We start from the raw sequence: 18493 nt of genomic DNA, 5'->3' as shown, positions 1-18493 counted from the left end.
TCCACCTTCACCATCATTGTTGTAATCATCGTCATTATCTATGCGGATTACAAATTACTTAGTTTTGGGAAGAAAAAATAGTTTTTTTTTATAGATTTTTTCATTGATGTATAAAAGATGACCATAATTAAGGGGTATGTCATTAATTTGAGAATATAGGAGTACCTCAAATAAATATGTTTATTTAAACCTCAAAGTTTGTTGAAATGGTAATCACGGTATTTTCACTTCAAAAATAGTTTTTAGACTAATCTATATAATAAAACACACATGCATGGCCCACATGCTACAGGTTTATGGGGGGATAAACGTCCTTTTTACTATAGTTTTGTTGGGACAAACATCTCATCTAGCTACAATTTTTGTGGGGGACGACTTTATTTCCTTTACTCTCCTCCCCCTCTAACTTTGATATATTTCTTCTTTAACCCACTTCATTGTTTTTCATCTCTTATCTCTCTCAACCTCAAAATTTTAATAATACCCCTCCAACCTTTTTTTTTCCACTTTTACCCCCTTAATCCCAATGACGCAGGTGAATTCTAGTCTATATAATAAAAACAATTATAGAATCCACTTTATTACAGTTGTTGTGGGGGATAAACGTCGTATATACTATAATTTTATGTGGGACAAACATCCTACCAAGCTATAATTTTGTAGGGTCTACTTTATTTTCTTTACTCTTAACCTCCTCTAACTTACCATTTTCTCTTTTTACCCCTTTTACCCACATTATTAATTTTCATATTTTACCCACTAACCTCCATTTTTTTAATAATATCCTTCAAACTTTAATAATTTTGTGGGCGAACCACGTCCTTTGATAAATTGAGAGAGTCCATATTTTAAAAAATGAATTTTTTTGGTACATATTTTCATAAGATAGTTCTTTGAAGTTGTTGTCCCTAAAGGGTTTAATCCTTTTTTTATATATATAATTTTTCTTACAAAATACTAAATATTTATTATGAAGTGTTTTTTTAGGTCCGACTCCTCAAGATGTGTAATACTCTTGATTAGGTTGGATATATCAGGATCCATCAACTCTTCTACTATGGTTGATGCTTTCTCAACCTTATTCATTTGTTCTAAGAGATGAAGTCACATATGAGTTTCTAGTGATGAGGTCGAAAAAGAATGAGGTCTTAGTGTGGTACCTACCAATGATTCTCCGAAAATTAAGTAAAAAATTTGGAATATACCAGGTGAAAATTCTGAATTTAGACAGTTCAAAGAAGATGATTAGTGATCTTAAAAAGGTGATTTTTGTTAATCCTGGTTTAGCTTTCCAAAATCTGAACTATTTGCCTCACCTTGAGTAGGGTTTTTATAGCCTCGAGTTCGGATAGGTGTCACCACATGAATTGCCCAAGTGTATAAGCTGAGTAGGTCATGAGCTGGCTACGCTATTGGGTTATGCTCTCATGCCTCATTAATGTTTGCACTTGAGTTTGATTTGAGGTGTCTCAGTGCATTGGTTACCGAACTGATTCGAACTTATTATTTTAGACTTGGTACGTCAAAAACCGTTGTTGTTAGTGTTACTTTGATCATACTTGTGGATTTTACATTAAATGAAGAGATTCGACTTCGTGGTCAGATCTCGTTTTGTCTTTTAATGCCATTTTGCCCTTGCCCTACTTGATCTTCCCAACTATTCGAGGCTGATTCTTTATGTTGGTATTTAGAAATTTGACTCCCTAATTACTTGCACATTTTCCTAGCTAAAAATGCTTGAATTCAAGTTCGGAGTTATGGGCCTAGGTAGGGCACATGTCCTCATCTCAAGGTGTGACAGAAATGGGCTCCACATTTACCACAACAGTAATAAAAACGTGATTTTGGAACCGTTACTTCCCTATAAGAAGTTCGAGATCTTTCGCCCAAGAGTCCTTGACCATGATGACTCAATATCCATGATCGTGATGATGCCCATGCAGGCACTGGTAAACTATAATATGATAAATTGGGAGAGTCGATATGTTTTTTTAGAAGGGATTTTTTGTTACATATTAAAAAAAAAAAAAAGTATTTGTAGTTGTTGTTCTTAAAGGGTCTAGTATTTTTTTTGTTGTCGATAATTTTCATTAAAAAATTAAATATTTACCACAACAATAATAAAAATGTGATTTTGGCCCTATTTGGATAGTAACACTATGTAAAACATTGAAATAGTGAAGTATTCTCGTTCTATACGTTTTAAGTGCACTTGATTTGGTCATTATGATGTGGGCTCACCTGTAAACCTTCGTAAAACAACGTAACAATAAATAAAAATTTCTAGAAAGTTTTGTGGGCAAACATGCTTTGCAATATCTAGTTAAAAATCGAAATGTGAAATTGCTCTCTTTATCTCTCTCTTGAACTCATTTCGCATCAACTCCATACTATTTGATTTGTGGTTTTTTCTTTCTCTTAACTCTTTGATTTCCACTTAAATTAAGATTTTTGATCATGAAACCCAGGGTTTTGATGTTCTATAGTAGGATCTGGATCACAAATTGATGGATTAGATCTGAAATTTGAGTTTTCAATCAATTTTGTTAATTAGAGTGAAATATATTGGTACAATCTTCCTTTCTTTTAATTATAGAGTGAAACCTAAGCTCACTATTCAGTCTTTCCTCATGTAAATAATTTTTTTTAGTTATAAAAATTATTATTTTTGTGTTTTTCTTGACAACCAAGAACCTGGAAAATATTACGAGATTTTTTGGAATAGTTACCCAGCATTTCAACCGCAAAACACTGTAAAAATTCGTAAACGTAAAACCCCGCAAACACGTTTTGTGTTTCCGAGATCTCTTGCTATGAGTCCTTGAACGAGATGACTCGGTATCCGTGAACGAGACGGGAAGACCGAGTTACCCCTTTTCTTCTTCTTGTTCTTGTTCTTCAAGGATCTCCTCCCTCCCTGTGATATCGTTATCACAACAAGAAGAGTTTTTTTTTTTTTTGGTTCGATTTGGAATCTCGGATTCAAAATCGATCTTATTTCTTCAACGATTTGGCATAGATATTTGAAAGATGAACTTTTCGTGGAAGCGATTTGAGCTCATACTATTAGTTCTCTACGCCCTTGCTTTCTACGCCATTATTATTCGTCGATCTTTACAACTCTCCCATGGTAATCTCTTCACTTTTGGTTTGATTTCAGTTATTATTATTTTTATTTTTTTAATTTTCATTTCGAAATCTACAAGTTTATTCAGATTAATGATTTGTTCTCTAATTTTTTTTGCACAACTGTAGATCATTCTGGGAGACTATATGGTTTGCGGCGTGGATGGATCACGGATCGATTGAATGTATGTTCTCATCATATCCAACACTTATTTACATCTAATTCTTCTTCTCATTTTGCATTAGAATCACTCTTATCTAACAATTAGTAGAGAATTTGTTGTAAAGTTAGAACTTCTGTAGTTGGTGAGTCAACTGGGTTTATGCATTTTTTATATAAAATAATTAATTTTTTTATGATTTAAGAATTATTATCCATATAATTAAGATTTTGTGCCTAAGTATCTATTAATCCTCCATATCATAAGAAAAAAAGTATAATATTATAAATATATATTTATATTAATATATAAATTTAAATCACTTTAAATGGTTTGAATCGTTCAAGATCAGATGAATCGGATAAGTCAGCTTGGTATAGATGAGGGGGAGAGATGAAACTGAATACGGATTTTTTTCTTTTTTCATTTCAATTATCTCTGAGTTATTTTTTAGTTTATTGTTATGGATAAGTTGGATTTGAGCCCATGACTTTGGAGTGGCATTGAAATATGTCAACCAATTAAACTATGGGTCTAAACCCTAACAAACAATGTGTTGTGTTTATTGCTAGCTAATGTTACGTGACTGGTTTATTTTTGGAATACATCAGATGTTTCATGATGTATTTTACTCTGGTTGTGTTTGTTTTGTTTAGTTAGGAAGTTATCTAACACGGGATTATTTGTAGGCACAGTTACTACTTGTGGGGTGGTGCTTAAGTTTAGGTGTGGTTACTAAATTTTAGGAAAAGAGTTATGGTTTATTTAATCTCTTGGAAGAATAGAAAATGCAAGCTGAAATTTATTTGATTCAAAATAGTTTCTTAGGAGGTTTACCATCTTGTATCTTTAAAAATTCCTAAGAAGAAGATATCACGTAACATTGCTAGTAGAGCAGTTAATTCTGGGATGGGTAGAGGGAACACATAATTCCAAACTCGACGAGATGATAGGTTTGTTGAAGGAGATGATTGAAATGCATGGGAAGATGCTCAATGAATTGATGGTAAAAATTTTAGTCATGGTTGTGGCTAGAAAGGAATATGGAAGTTTTTGGGGCAAAAAACATTTAAGGATCTTAGACCCATTAGTTTGTTAACCACTTCTTACAAGATTATCTCCAATTTCCTGGCCAATAGATTGAAAGGGGTACTTCATTGTTTGATTAGCTCTACAAAGACTGCTTTCATTAAGGGGAGCCAAATACTCGATGGGGTGCTAATCACCAATGAGTATATTGATTCCAGATTGAAAGATAAAAAAGCAGGCGTTGTTTGCAAAGTAGACTTGGAGAAGGTCTACGATCATGTTAATTGGGATTATCTGCAGTATTTGTTGGGTAGAACGGGATTCGAGTTGACGTGGATTGGGTGAGTTTTGAACTGTATCTCTTTCAATGCTAGTGAATGGGTTTCCACAGAGATTTTTTAGAAGCGCTAGGGGGCTGGGGCAAGGCGACCCTCTTTCCCCTTTCTTCTTCCTTATTATAGTGGAAGCTCTTGGGCGTATGTTGGCCAGAGGGGTGGAAATTGGTGATTTATCTGGTTTATCAGTTGGGGGTAATGGTCCTTTAGTTTAGCATATTCAATTTGCATATGATGCTCTTGTCTTCTTAGATGCTTCGTGGGATCAGTTGAGGAAGCTAGGCGGCATTTTGTGTTGTTTCAATGCAATGTCTGGCATACCAATGAATTTGAAGAAGAGCAAAGTTTTTGCAATAAGGATAGTTTACAATGTGGCGTTGATGACCGCTTCCTTGGGGTGGCATGTGGGGAGTCTTCATTCCACATACTTAGGCCTTCCTTTGGGTGCATCCTATAGGATTGTGACAATTTGGGATCCGGTGGTGGGAAAAGTGAGCAGGCGATGAGCTTCATGGTGTGCCAATTTTCTTTCAAAAGGGGAAAGCTAACTTTGATAAAAAGTGTACTCTCTAGTATTCTAGTGTATTATCTCTCATTGTTTTCTATTCCAAGAAGAATTGGAAAAATTGATTTGGGATTTTCTTTGCACAATAAGGGAGGTAAGCGAAAACATCAGCTGGTTAATTGGAAGTGTGTGTGATGTAGGACGATGAGGGAAGACAAGAAAATGAAATTTGATTTAGGCAAAATAGGGGATTTAAGGAAATTTGGCTGGGGATGGGTAATTTAATTTTGGATTTTGGGTAAGTATGACGACAATCTCAATGAAAATGGTTAAAGGTAAAGGTTTATAGGGTAAGGAAGAAATTAAAGATTAAAGTTTATTAGGTAATGATTAAGGGTTGAGGTTTGTAGGTTTCAAGAATAAAAAATCAATAATCAAGAAAGGGGTTTCAAGAATTAAGAATCAAGAAAGTAAAATAAAATCAAGAAAAAAAAAAAAGAATAGAAAAGAAAAATAGAGAAAATGATAAAAAGATAGAACCTTGGAATCACACTAAGAATGGTGGAGAACTCACTTTACTCCATGAAAGAAACACGTTCTTTATTCATCAAAATCTTCATTGTTTTTATTAAAAAAATCCTAATACAATCTATATAAAGAAAATAAATCAAGAATCCTAGTGAAACTAAAATACCAAATAAATAAATCTAATTTTTGTAACTTTCTCTCTTCTAATTTTCAAATCCTAATAAACTTAAATAAAAGACAAACTAAAGTTACTAAGCTGCTCCTAAATATTATACTAAGACCATGGGCCAATAAAATATCAAAAGAAGTCTAAAAACATAAAAATAAAGTCTTAAAATAGAAATCTAAATAAAAACTAAAATCTACTCTTCAAGATTTTATGTCCCCATCAGTGTGACCTTGGCTAAGAGCAAAGGTGCCCTTGGCACTATAAAGATTGGAGTGGTAAATCTGATGCTTTTGGGAAAGTGGTTGTAGCAATTCGGAGTTGATATGGATAGCTTTTGGAGAAGTGTAATTGTTGCAAAATTTGGGTTGAATACTTTTGGGCTGGAGAATAGCATGGATTGGGTGGCTTTTGGGAGTGGAGTTTGGAGAGGGATTCTGAAAGAGCTTCCTACTTTCAGATTGAGGATAGCTAGCGTGGCTATGGTCCCCTCTCAGAGGGGTTCCCACCTTTATACTTTTTGTCCACAAAATAAGGTTTGCCAGTTTAAAGCTTTAGAACCTTTTCAGGAGGAGAGTATTCATGGGACTTTGGGTTTTGAAGGGAATTCAACGACTAGGAGATAGAGGTAGTTGGGAGTTTGATTGCACGTACAAGCTCTCCTCCAAACTTCCTTGATAGGGAAGATGCTTGGGTATGGAGGGTAAACAAGGGAGGTTTGTTTTTGGTTAATTCTTTTTGCCACTCTTTGGCGAACATAGAGGTTTCTCCCTCTCCTTCAATAGCTGTTTGGGGTCCAAGAATGCCTTCGAAGATTGTTTTTTTTTACCTGGACAACAGTGTAGGAAAAATTCTGATCATAGACACATTGATGCGTAGAGGTTTTTGCGAGGCTAATATTTGTATGATGTGTTTAAGTTAGGGAGAGTCTGAAGATCATCTTTTGCTTCATTGCAAAGTAGCTTCGTAAGTTTGGGGGCATTTTTTTAGATTGTTTGGCTTATCAGGATGTCTTCCACATTTAGTGCGAGAACTTTTTGAAGCTTGGCTCCAATCTGGGTTTGGTCTATTAGGGGCCAAGAGAATTCTATGGAGTAGTACTCCTTTCGCAATTTGTTGGTATATTTGGAAAGAAAGAAACATGTGTATTTTTTAAGACAAGTCTATACATCTTCAAGGAATTATGATATCTATTTTAGGCCTCGTTTTTTACTGGTCAAAAGTGTTTATGGAGTTTAGAGGGGTTGTGTTTTATGACTTTGTAGCTAACTGGGAGAGGGTGTGTAGTTGATGATTTGGTTTGTCCTGTTGTATTTGGTTTGGCTGGGTTGGTCATCTCACCCAGCCTTGCCTTTTTTCTTTAATAAAATCTTTTACTTATAAAAAATAAAATAAAATCTCTACAAGCGGGAGTTTTTGTTAGATGTTGTGGGGTTGCTCTTATATTAGTGTAAGCTTTGTTCGGAGTTTAAAGGTGTATTTTTTGAAGACTTTGTATTTAGCTCGATTGCCATTTGAACATTCTCTTTAGTGCAATAAATTTATACTTATAAAAAAAAAAATAGTCATGGATTCTAGAACTAAGCAACTTTTCATGGAACCTAACAAGGATGTAGGGGAGAGTTTTAAACGAAAAACAATTAATAGACTAATTGACACATAAGACCTTGATGTTGATAAGGGAATCCATACTCAAGTGGTGCATTTGGATTTTCCAAGATTTGAAGATAATCCAGATGGTTGGTGCTATAAGGTGGAGCAATTTTTTGTTTACCAATAAACGCCCACTACTCAAAAGCTGCTTATAGCCTCCTTCCACATGGAACGTAAGGCACTCAAATGGTTTCTTTGGTTGGAACGGTCAAGTGCGATTTCAACTTGGGGATTCTTTTCTAACTGCAATGTAGGTTAGATTTGGTCCTTCACAATATGATGACCCAATGGCTATGCTCTAAGCTACGTCAAGTTTCATCGGTGGAGCAATATCAAATGCAATTTGAAGAGCCACTTAACAGGACTGAAGTCTTGAATGAGGCCTTCATGGCGAATTTTTTCATTTAAGGGTTGGAAAAAGTGAACATCTCAGTGTCAAATGTCCAGGCCTAGTACCATCTCTGACGATCTTGGACTTGTCAGAATGCAAGAAGAAAAGATATTAGCTCAAAGACAGTTGAACAAACCTGCAAACAACACCAACACAATTTTGCTCTGGGTGATGTTGGCAAACCTTTAGCAGTTCCCCTCAAACAACTCTCGCTTATAGAGATGAAAAGCGTAGAGATTGGGAGTTATGCTATAATTGCGACAATAGATTTTCTCTAAGCCATAAATGTAAGGTTAAAATTTTTTCCTCTTGGAGAGAAGTTGGCCGGAAGAAATGGGTGAAGCCAAGGTAGCAGACGACGCTGTAATTGAAGACGAAGGGGATAACAATTTGTCGATTTACAAGATTTTTCTAAGGTAGGGAGAATATTATGTGACTAGTTTATTTTTGGCATACATTGAGATTTGATGTTTTAATGATGTATTTTATTCTAGTCGAGTTTATTTATTTAGTTTGGAAGTTATCTAACCTGAGATTGTATGTGGGTGTAGTTATGAATTTTGGTGTGGTTGCTTGAGTGTAAGGGTGGTTACTAAATTTTAGGAGAAGAGTTATGGTGTATCTGATCTCTTTGAAGAACAAAGAGTTTGTCTATCTCAGGAGGTTGATTACTAAAGAATGTAGACTGAATTTTATCTTACTCAAAAGAGTTTATCTCAAGAGGTTGATTACCCTAGAAGTAACCTTGTGCCTTTAAAATTGCTAAAGAAAAGAAATCACATAACAACCAACTTCCCCAAAGTTGAATCAACTTCCACTCATGTTATTGCTTTGGGCTACTAATGATTATAAATCACAGCTCATGATACAATTATGCAAGAACTTTTGGTGTATTTACTAGTTTCTTACAAATTTGATGAGTCGGGTGCATGGTTTTTAAACTTGGATGAGTATGAGTTGACTTTGGTAAGGCTTTGTAGTCAAGGCGAGCACCTTAGTGCTCCTCAGGAGTGCCTCAAGGCGGGCCGCATTGAGGCACCTTAGTACATGTGAGGTAAGGTAGTGTAAGTGAGGCACATGCCTTGACTTTGCCTCAATCAAGGCGCAAGGCACACCAGGCACGCGCCTCATTAAAAACTGATTTTTTTTTTTTTTTTTTTTTTTTTTTTTTTTTTTTTTTTTTTGCATTTTTGTTTAAATAAGACACCAATTTTGGATTAGATTCATATCTTTACATAAAAAATTGAAAAGTATAATTGTTTATCATTAAAAATATTGAATTTAATATTTTATCATTTTTATTGGCCCGAGCCCGTTAGGGGTGTAGGGTTGGTCTAAAGGTAGAGCCTACCTTTATAGGGTTGGCTTTGGGGTCAACCAAGCTCTACCCGAACTAGGCTTTAGTCATCATTCAAATATTGAAATATATCGGTCGATACATATCAGTATCAACCAATACCAATAAGAAATATTGACCCCCCTAAGCATTGAATGCTTCGAGAATGTATCAATCGATTCAGTATTGGTTTTTTTTACTTGACAAAAACATCCATCTGATACGACATTTTAAACCTTGACCCTATTTGTTATTGTATCATAGCAGCAACAACACATGTTGTTGGCCATCTTTTACTACTTTTTCTTTCCTTATTCTTGTTCTTCTTCCTCTCTATTTTTTCAGCTATTGTTGATTGTTCTTCTTTTTCTTTAAGTGTTGAATACCTTAACTTGTTTATAAAAATTACATTTATTCATATTAAAATTATAATATATCTAGAATCCATCTTTCATTATTTAATGTATTAATTTTAATAATTTTATAATTTTATTGTGCTTTGCTTAACTCAGGCGTGCACCTCGCCTTGCGCCTTTCGCCCTTAACTACACTTCGGTGAGTTGGAATGGACTCAAATGCTACTTAGCAAGCTTTCCACTCTGAATCAGCCACCTCATAGTCTCATTTGAAAACCAAGTTCGTTCGTTTCTTTTTTTGAAAACTCAAACCAGTGTTTGGTAAAATCAATGAAATCAACTGATTTGAACCAATATTTAAGATTTTAAATGTTTGTGATTAATATGAAACATCTTTTTGTGATTATAGCATCTGTCAATCCAAATTATGAAAAAACATTTAAAATATATATATATATATACACACTCATAGTTTTCAATTAATGTCGAAATTGGTTTGGAAGAGGTTGACTTGTTCGAACTGGATTGTTCAGCCTAGTCAAACTAGACTCGATGGGTGCCGATCATATCCACAAAATTGAGTTCTAAAATCATGTTCAGGCAGTGGTCGATTTACCATTTTGTGTAGGGGTGTCAATGGATGGTCGAAAATTCGAATTCGAATTCGAAAAATCGGATATTATCCAAAAATTCCGAATATCGGATTCGAATTCGGATAGTTTTATATATTCGAATCCTTGTCGGATATGGATTCGGATATTAACATTTCAAATCCGATAATATCCAATTCGAAATAATATAATATATATTATTTTATTTGATATATTTATTATATACGTAGTATAATATATAATAGGTTTTTTTTTTAATAATGAAAAATCAATAAATAAGGATTTATTTATCAAAAAAAAATATTTTTTTAATATACAAATTATTCGAATTCTAATCGAATATTATCCGATAGGATGATTGGATTCGAATTAGTATAGAATTTTAGAACATCTGTTGGATTCGAATTCGAATTCGAATTAGGATATCAGATACAAATTTCGGATTCAAATTCGGATATTACTGTATCCAAACCGATAAGCATCCGTTGACAGCCCTAATTTTGTGCATAAAATGGTGCTGTGTTTTTTGGTTATTGAAGCATGAGTGCATGGCTTTAAAGCTTGTTCTAGAGAGAAGGTGCATAATTCTTGAAGTTAGTTCATTTCGGTGTCAAATTATTTGAGTTTCACATGCATCATGTGTTGACGAAGAAAATGTCATAAAGGATAAGTGAGGCGATTTTGAATTTTGAATGGTGTGAGGTGAAATTTATAATATACATTTTTGCCTCATATGTATATGTGTGTGTGTGTGTGTGTGTGTGTGTGTGTGTGTCATAAAGGATAAGTGAGATAATTTTTTTTTGAATGGTGTGAGGTGAAATTTATATAATACTTTCCTTAATTTTGTCCGCATGCATGCACATACACACATAATATCTTTTTTGTTTTTTTTTTGATAGATCACATAATATCTTTTCAAATTCAGACAATAGAGTCAATCCTTACCCATGACAAATCATTCTATTGAAATAAAGCTTAGTCGCACATTGAAACTTGATTAAAAAGAAAAGAGGGAAGCTTTAGCTTCTCCCACTCCTCCTCCAAGATCGTCGTTGGTCCTTCGTATTGTATGGTGAGGTAAGTGTGAAGGCAGGATTTTGATCCAGGTTTTTGGTATTGCCACATAGACTTTACTACCTCACCAAGGTGACTCCAAATAGCCCATATTAGTAAGAAGAACGGCAGTTATGCTGTGTGCTTTCTTTTTGAAGGAGTGAAGTACCAGTGTCAAATTCCTATGTTCCACAGGTTTTAGTGCAACACACTGATTTCTTTGATTTCGTTTCTGTTTTTTAACTTTCCTTGCAACGAATTCATAAACATCTATGATAGATTTATGAGTTATACCTTTCCCAAATGAAACTTTCCATACTTTAAATATAACATTTCATGTATGTATTTATTTGTCTTTAGGTTTATTACACTAATTATAGGACATCACATTACATTATCCTGTGTTATCCGTATAGTTTTACAATAATAATTAATATATTATATACTATTAGACATACTATTGAGTTCACCTATCCTATTTTCTCGCCTTTGTTGAAACTAATGCCACGTACCCGTGTTTGACTCTTAACACCTTTGCTCTTATCAATTAGTGAAAGTTTTGTCATGCAACCCAAGGACCTCAATATTTTTTGTCAGCATTTGTAAATATGTTCACATATCTATATGAAATTTTCAGTTTATAATCCTGCAAAACATTTATTTCTTTATTATTAAATACCCATATTTACTGCTATGTCAAACCTAAAATGTGTTGAATGTTAAAATAGATTTGTTTTGACTATCACATGATGTATTATAATATTTGTGTAGGATGTATCTGATGCTCAATGGAGAAATTTCCGTGGAAACTTACCTGTTCTAACCCTTGTTTTTGGGATTTTCACACTTGTGGCGAATACCTTGAGGGCTAGATACCACTTAAAAGGGAGAGGGATGTCAATTGTTTGGTTGTTGATTTCTTTGAGCTATTTGTCATATCTACATGGAGCTTGGTATGTATTTTGGTCATAACTCTATCTGAGTTGTCATCTTTTCTAATTTGAATGGTGTTTTCCCTAACTTTTCTTTGATTAAACTGGCAGTGTCTTATTTGTTCTTTTGATTGCTTCACTTAACTTCCTTCTAGTAAAGGTGCGCTTCTTCAACATTATGAATCTTCCATTTAGTTGAATTGTTCATGGTTTTTATTAGCTTATATTGTCAATAGAAGCAATACTCTTTCTATTATTTCTTAAATTGAAGCTCATGTTATGCTTCGCAGATCATCCATTAAGTTTCTAATTCTCATCATATTTTACTAGATGTTTGTTTCTGCAGATATTTGTACAATCTAAGTGTTTCTCATATATACTTTGGATATTCAACATATTTTTTCTTCTATGCAACCGTGTTTATGAAGGATATTCATTTTCCATGTTTGGGTTAGTTATACAAGCTACCATAATTGGTTATTATTTTCTTCATATGGTTAAAAAACTTGTTGCACATAGCAATTGTATCTCATTTCTTCATACTTGTGTTCATTGATGTGCACAGGCAACATTGGGCTTTTCTGGACAACTACCGGGGTACCTTTAGGTGGCATATTTGCTTTAACTTTGGTATTTCTTTGATATCCTCATAGCTTGGTAAATTAGTCCCTTTCTTAATCATTAAGACTTTAAGCACATGTGATGCATAGAGCCTGTTTCTCATATCGTATCAGTCAGGGGGATTTACAGTGGGGGCACTTGCCCTCACAAGAATTTTTAAAGTGGGGGCAATGGGGGTCAGGAACATATAAGAGTGACGGAGAACAAAATCCGCTGCATTGCCTCCACAAGAAAATTTTAAAATTTTAGGTGTCTTAGTTACCCTCACTTAGACAAAATCTTGGCTCCATCCCTGGTATCAGTGGTTGTTTAAAACTTTTGATGGATATAAATCACCTTTGTAGGCCTATTAACATGACATAGTACACTTTGCACAATGTTAGGACAATCTCAACTTAATAATGATTGTAACACTTTTTTTTTCATGTATTATCATCATTTTACTATGTATCAAACACACTGACTTAATCACGTGATGTACACAATTTTACTGAATAAAAAGTGAGGATATTGGACTTGATTCTCTAGGAATTAACTAATCCATACTCTTGTCTCATCATCCTCATGCTTTGAGGCTATATGCTTGCTCTTTTGAGCTGGCAGTCATGCTTTTGCCATCGGTGGTCGTCAGTGAGAATCTGTAGAGTGATTCGTTCGTGTTAAACATCCATGCATCTGTATCACTAGTGCAGTTGTGTGCTAATTGGTTGACTTTTGTGAATAACCTATGAAGTAATTGTCTAGTATAAAGTGACTATGACTATATTAAGTGAGTCATGACTTAAAACTTAAGACAATTCTGAAAAGAACCATTACTTTTTCATTCTCATAAATTTGTAGATTGCTTAACAAATATACTTAAACTCATTTAGCTTTCAATGAGAAGGAAAAGACATCCCAATCTACAAGCATGGAATTGGAATACAAGTCGTACAACCAACAATAATGCTACGGAGCCTAGCAAAAAAACAAAGAAAATATTAGGTTTAAGTAATATAATGTTTATTAATGTATGGATTAAGTCAGGATATAATATGCTAATGTGAATATGGAAATTATTTTTGAGCTTGCATTATTTATTTTCTTTTAATTATGTGCTTTATTTTATGTGACAGTTATCTTGCGCATGATAAGCTTTGGATATGATTACTACTGGGCGCATCGAGGTGATCAAAAGGTATTGTTTTATTATTTACTGGCTCAACTCAAGTTTATCCATCCATTGTGGATGATATGGTATTTATTGATGAGACTGGATGAGTCAACAAAAACTGAAATTATGGAGAGAGTTGTTGGAGTCCAAGGGCTTTAGAATAGTCCAAGGGCTTTAGAATAAGTATAACCAAGGCTGAGCATGTGGAATGTAAATTTAGTATTGACACCCACGACGAGGAATGTTTATTAAAAATTGATGATCTAAAAATACACCAAAGTGGCCACTTTTGTTATCTAGGGTTCATTATACATAAGGACGGATAAATTGACGAAGAGGTTTTCCATGTAATCAAAGCTGGATGGTTAGTTAAATTGGGGATGTGCTTGTAGAATGATATGTGAAAGACGCAATAAATTGAGTGTGTTGGAGATGAGGATGTAAAGATGGATGATTGGAAATAACAGTGTTGCATTGTTTGATAATAATGTTTTTTGTTAAGCGCATTGTTTGATAATAAATGGTCTGTTTCTATGTAACAAGGACATGGCACATTTGTCATGTCTGACACTGGTCTGAAGTGTCACTAACACCAGAAATCTAATATGCTGACACCTCCGTAGAATTTGTCTGTATGTTGAGAGAGATTTTTAGAATGCTTTGTCTGTGTTAAGAATATAGAGAGAGTATTTAGAGAAAGTTAATAACATCAAGATTATGTAAACACTATTTAAATATATTTTTTGAAAAATAACAATATTTAAATATTACCTTTTGACAAAACATTTGAATCACCTTTAGTAAATTATGTCAGCATGTTGGTGTCCCAAACATGGCAGATTCTTTGGGAATTGTGCACCTGGATCCATTTTCCCCAAAAACTTGCAGTTCATTATGCACATTTAATCATTTTTCCATTTGAAAATGTCATACATGCAATCTATTGTTTACGGTTTTACTCCCTTCTCATTTTGTGTTACATCAATGGATGATTTTGCTAATTGTTTCTTTCTCTGTGGTCACAGAAACACATTCAACGTTGCCATATTTGTTCTTCTGGAAAAGCATGCTACCAACTTTTACAGGTTCGTTGTTATATACGGACGAGTAATAGTAGATGTGTTTGCTACACAGTAACATTATGGACTTGCTCACAGCATGATCAATTACTCACGGGAAATGGACAATCAGTAACAGAGAATGTTATTTTAGTAATGATAAAGGTTTGATATCATAATGGTGATTAATCAAATCTATCCATGTAATCCAGTGACTATTTCTCCTTATGTAGATGCATTTTAGTCAAATCTTTCTTCATAGGAACTCTCTAAGATGCATTCTGTATTTGCCATTCTCATCTTGAAATGGGGATCCTAAAGTCATTCGAGTACATTCTTAATGAGTATATTTATAATAGGGGGAATTATTATAATTGCATTTCTTCTTTTGAGATTTGGTTTTAGTCATTCGAGTGTGTGCTTAATCAGTACATTTATAATAGGGAATTCTTATATTTGTATTTCTTCTCTTTGAGATTTGGTTATTATTTTTGAGAATAATTTTGATTGTACATTCTTTTATCTTTGGCAGGAGAGAAGTGTCCAAATCGAGAAATTCTCATTTAGCATGTACCTAAGTTATTTGGCGTATGCACCACTTTACATTGCTGGACCAATTATAAGCTTCAATGCGTTCACTTCGCAGGTTTGACATGTTCATTTGGATTATTTCCTTTTCGCAGCAATATAACACTGAATTCTATAGCCGCATATTCTCTTACCAAATGGAATCTGGAAAAGATCCTCATTACTCTTAATACTGTTTGTATATTGACAATTTTCTATGGTTATCAGTTCATTTGAGGTACTTTTTCATAATGAATATTATACTTGTTGGTATTGTAAATTTAAAGGCACACAGAAATAAGCCGCTCCTATATTATTAACAAATATTGTGTATTCATTCACATTATATTCAAGCATGCATACATCCAGAATTTCCAGTGATGATCCCATCCTTATCAAGTTGTTTCAGAAAATAATGGAGGGGCCACTATTTCAGAAACGATTTAGTGGGGTAAAAGCAAGGGCTTTAAGAATCCTAGACACAGGAGAGGAGCCAGAAGCGGTGCAGGAAATTTAGAAGATGGAGTGATCATAGTTAAATAGCTTCGGTTCATGTTTTTGGTGAAAATTCTTGGACTTTGTAGAGAAAAGGATCCTGATGAATTTTTTTTCTTCTTATTATACAGCTGTATATTACTTCTAGCCCCACTGGCAATAATATATACAGAAATATTTCCATTTCCAAGAGGCTTGGCATGAAATTTAACCAACAATTTCCTTTCTTTTATATATATATCTTGGTGGAACGCCAATATCTATTTGATGAAATATTTAGGTGAATAGAGTAACTTTTGACCAAAATGGTCAAATTTCAGTTAGAAAATGCAATTTTTTGGTGGAGATATTTCAATTGACCATAAGATTCGACTGCAATATTTTTTTTTTAATCAAGTATTCTAAAAGTATGATAAAATATATTAAAATAACAAAAAATAGTAAATTTCGAATCACACGAACTTATACATTACACTTAATAGTAATATTCATTCCTTGGTAAAATATGAATTATGATTAGTTAGGTATGCATATATCATCCCATTTGATGTATTCTAAGAATATTAGCACATTCATATAAGCAAAACCGTTCATCCATATTCTAATTAGTTGGATATATTTGATAATTTATTCATACATATTTAAAAATAAAAATATGTAGTGCATGAAGTTAACAGTTTATTCAATTAAGAATGTACATTATATACTAAATTGTATATAGTTAATGTGAGATTGTTATTCTAATTTTCATGTATAACATAGTTTTTGGTTGTCGTGCTCTCATATTCCCATACTTCCTTGTGTAGGGGAATGCTATTGATCATCATTTCCACATTCAATATAATTGTTTATTGTATTTTGATAACTTATGGGTGTTTCCTTGTCTATTTTATCAGTTCCTGTAGTTTCCATGAAAATTTTGACATTATCCATCATTTCCATGAAAATTGTATTCATTTATGCTCTGGTAAAAAACTTTCCATTTCCAGGTTAACCGAAATATACACCCTCTAAAATTTAGTATCTTTTCTCTACGAAATCTGAATTTTACTCTACCAGTGGCATTCTAATATTTTCTTTTATTATCGTTTCTTTTCAATTTTGATTTTGTCAAATCTTGACATATAGTAAGTAAATTAACTCTTTTTTTGCTTGAAACAGAGCTCCTCAAAAATTTTGTCTCCATGAATTTTATGTTGTAATTTCTGAATATGTAGTTATTTTGTGAAATGCCATTAACTAAACAATGGCATGAGCTATGGAAAAGAAACAATTTTACTGTTTTAATGCCCTTTTAGGAGTGGCACACTTGCGTGAAAATTTTGATAGAGAAGTTCCAAATAGAAATAGTTTTGTATTGCTATAAATTTTGTTAAACTTGAGCCAATGAATCATTTGGGTGGTGTCTCATGCTGCAACCATGAGCTTTCTGTTTTAATCTCAGCTTGTGTAACACAAAAGGTGCAGAAAGTTTATAGTTGACTTTCCATTATCATTGCTATGGGCGATCTAATGGAGATGAGACTCAGTCTCTTTCAATGGGTCTACTGTCGGGAGAGACTATTAACAAGGAGAATTGTATCTAGTGCTCGTTCATTCGTAACAATGACTAGCAAGACTGTAATTTTACCTATACTAAACCATGAAGAGTGTAAATATATATTAAGTTTCCTTTTGTCAACAACCTTACTATTTAATTTTTCTTTCTGCTACAATCTTTTGTACCATCTTTTGGCTGTGGTACGGTTAATTGTGGCTCGTTATTCTTCCTATAAAAATAAAATTTCTAATTTTCTTCAACTCTTTCATATGCAATGTTACAGTTGTATGTTGTAAGGTGGGTATCTGCCTGAAGTTCAGCTTTTCCTTCATTTTTGGTATGTTTTTCATCAATAGTAAAATATTAACAAGTTTATCTATTTTGATCTTTCAGTTAGATGTGCCGCAAAGAAATTACCTTGTAAGGTCAGTGGCTTGGTATGGGATCCGATGGGTGCTTAGTCTGTTTCTCATGGAACTAATGACACATTATTTTTATTATAACGCCTTCACAATCAGGTGAGCTTTTTATGAACTAAAGGAGAGGTTGTAGGAAAAACTTATACAGTCTTGTTTAAAATTTAATTTTGTCCCTCTTCTTTTTAGTGGCTCATGGAAGCATTTATCTCCTTTGGAGGTCTTCATAATTGGATACGGGGTAAGTAGCATTCTTTAGAATGTTAAAGTTCTCTAGCTTAAATACATTTTGAACCATTAACTGTTTTTCAACCTTGTAACTAGTATTCTTGCAGTCATTGACTTGGAATTTATTCTTATTATTTATTTGGTGAGTAAACTTTATTGAAATAGAAAATCCAAAACGAAATAAAGGCATTCAAGAAAAGGTCAGATAATTATGTATTTAAAGGTTTTTA

General features: G+C 33.4%; 1 protein-coding gene across 1 annotated transcript in view; it reads left to right on the top strand.

The window, feature by feature from the left end:
• The first annotated feature begins 2823 nt into the window (after positions 1 to 2823).
• Positions 2824 to 18493, top strand: part of LOC147382155 (MBOAT (membrane bound O-acyl transferase) family protein) — a 28441-nt gene continuing 12771 nt past the window's right edge. Inside the window, exons 1-11 of the mRNA XM_086428835.1 lie at positions 2824 to 3130; positions 3256 to 3311; positions 12025 to 12206; positions 12297 to 12345; positions 12532 to 12635; positions 12751 to 12815; positions 13922 to 13983; positions 14985 to 15044; positions 15550 to 15663; positions 18013 to 18137; positions 18225 to 18276. Coding sequence (XP_086284961.1) covers positions 3031 to 3130; positions 3256 to 3311; positions 12025 to 12206; positions 12297 to 12345; positions 12532 to 12635; positions 12751 to 12815; positions 13922 to 13983; positions 14985 to 15044; positions 15550 to 15663; positions 18013 to 18137; positions 18225 to 18276 — 969 coding nt within the window. The 5' untranslated portion in view covers positions 2824 to 3030. The remainder of the gene's footprint in view (positions 3131 to 3255; positions 3312 to 12024; positions 12207 to 12296; positions 12346 to 12531; positions 12636 to 12750; positions 12816 to 13921; positions 13984 to 14984; positions 15045 to 15549; positions 15664 to 18012; positions 18138 to 18224; positions 18277 to 18493) is intronic.

Source organism: Akebia trifoliata, chromosome 16, assembly GCF_017979445.1.
Source record: "Akebia trifoliata isolate Shusen 1 chromosome 16, ASM1797944v1, whole genome shotgun sequence".
Taxonomy (NCBI): Eukaryota; Viridiplantae; Streptophyta; class Magnoliopsida; order Ranunculales; family Lardizabalaceae; genus Akebia; species Akebia trifoliata.
This window is presented reverse-complemented; position numbering and strand designations above follow the sequence as displayed.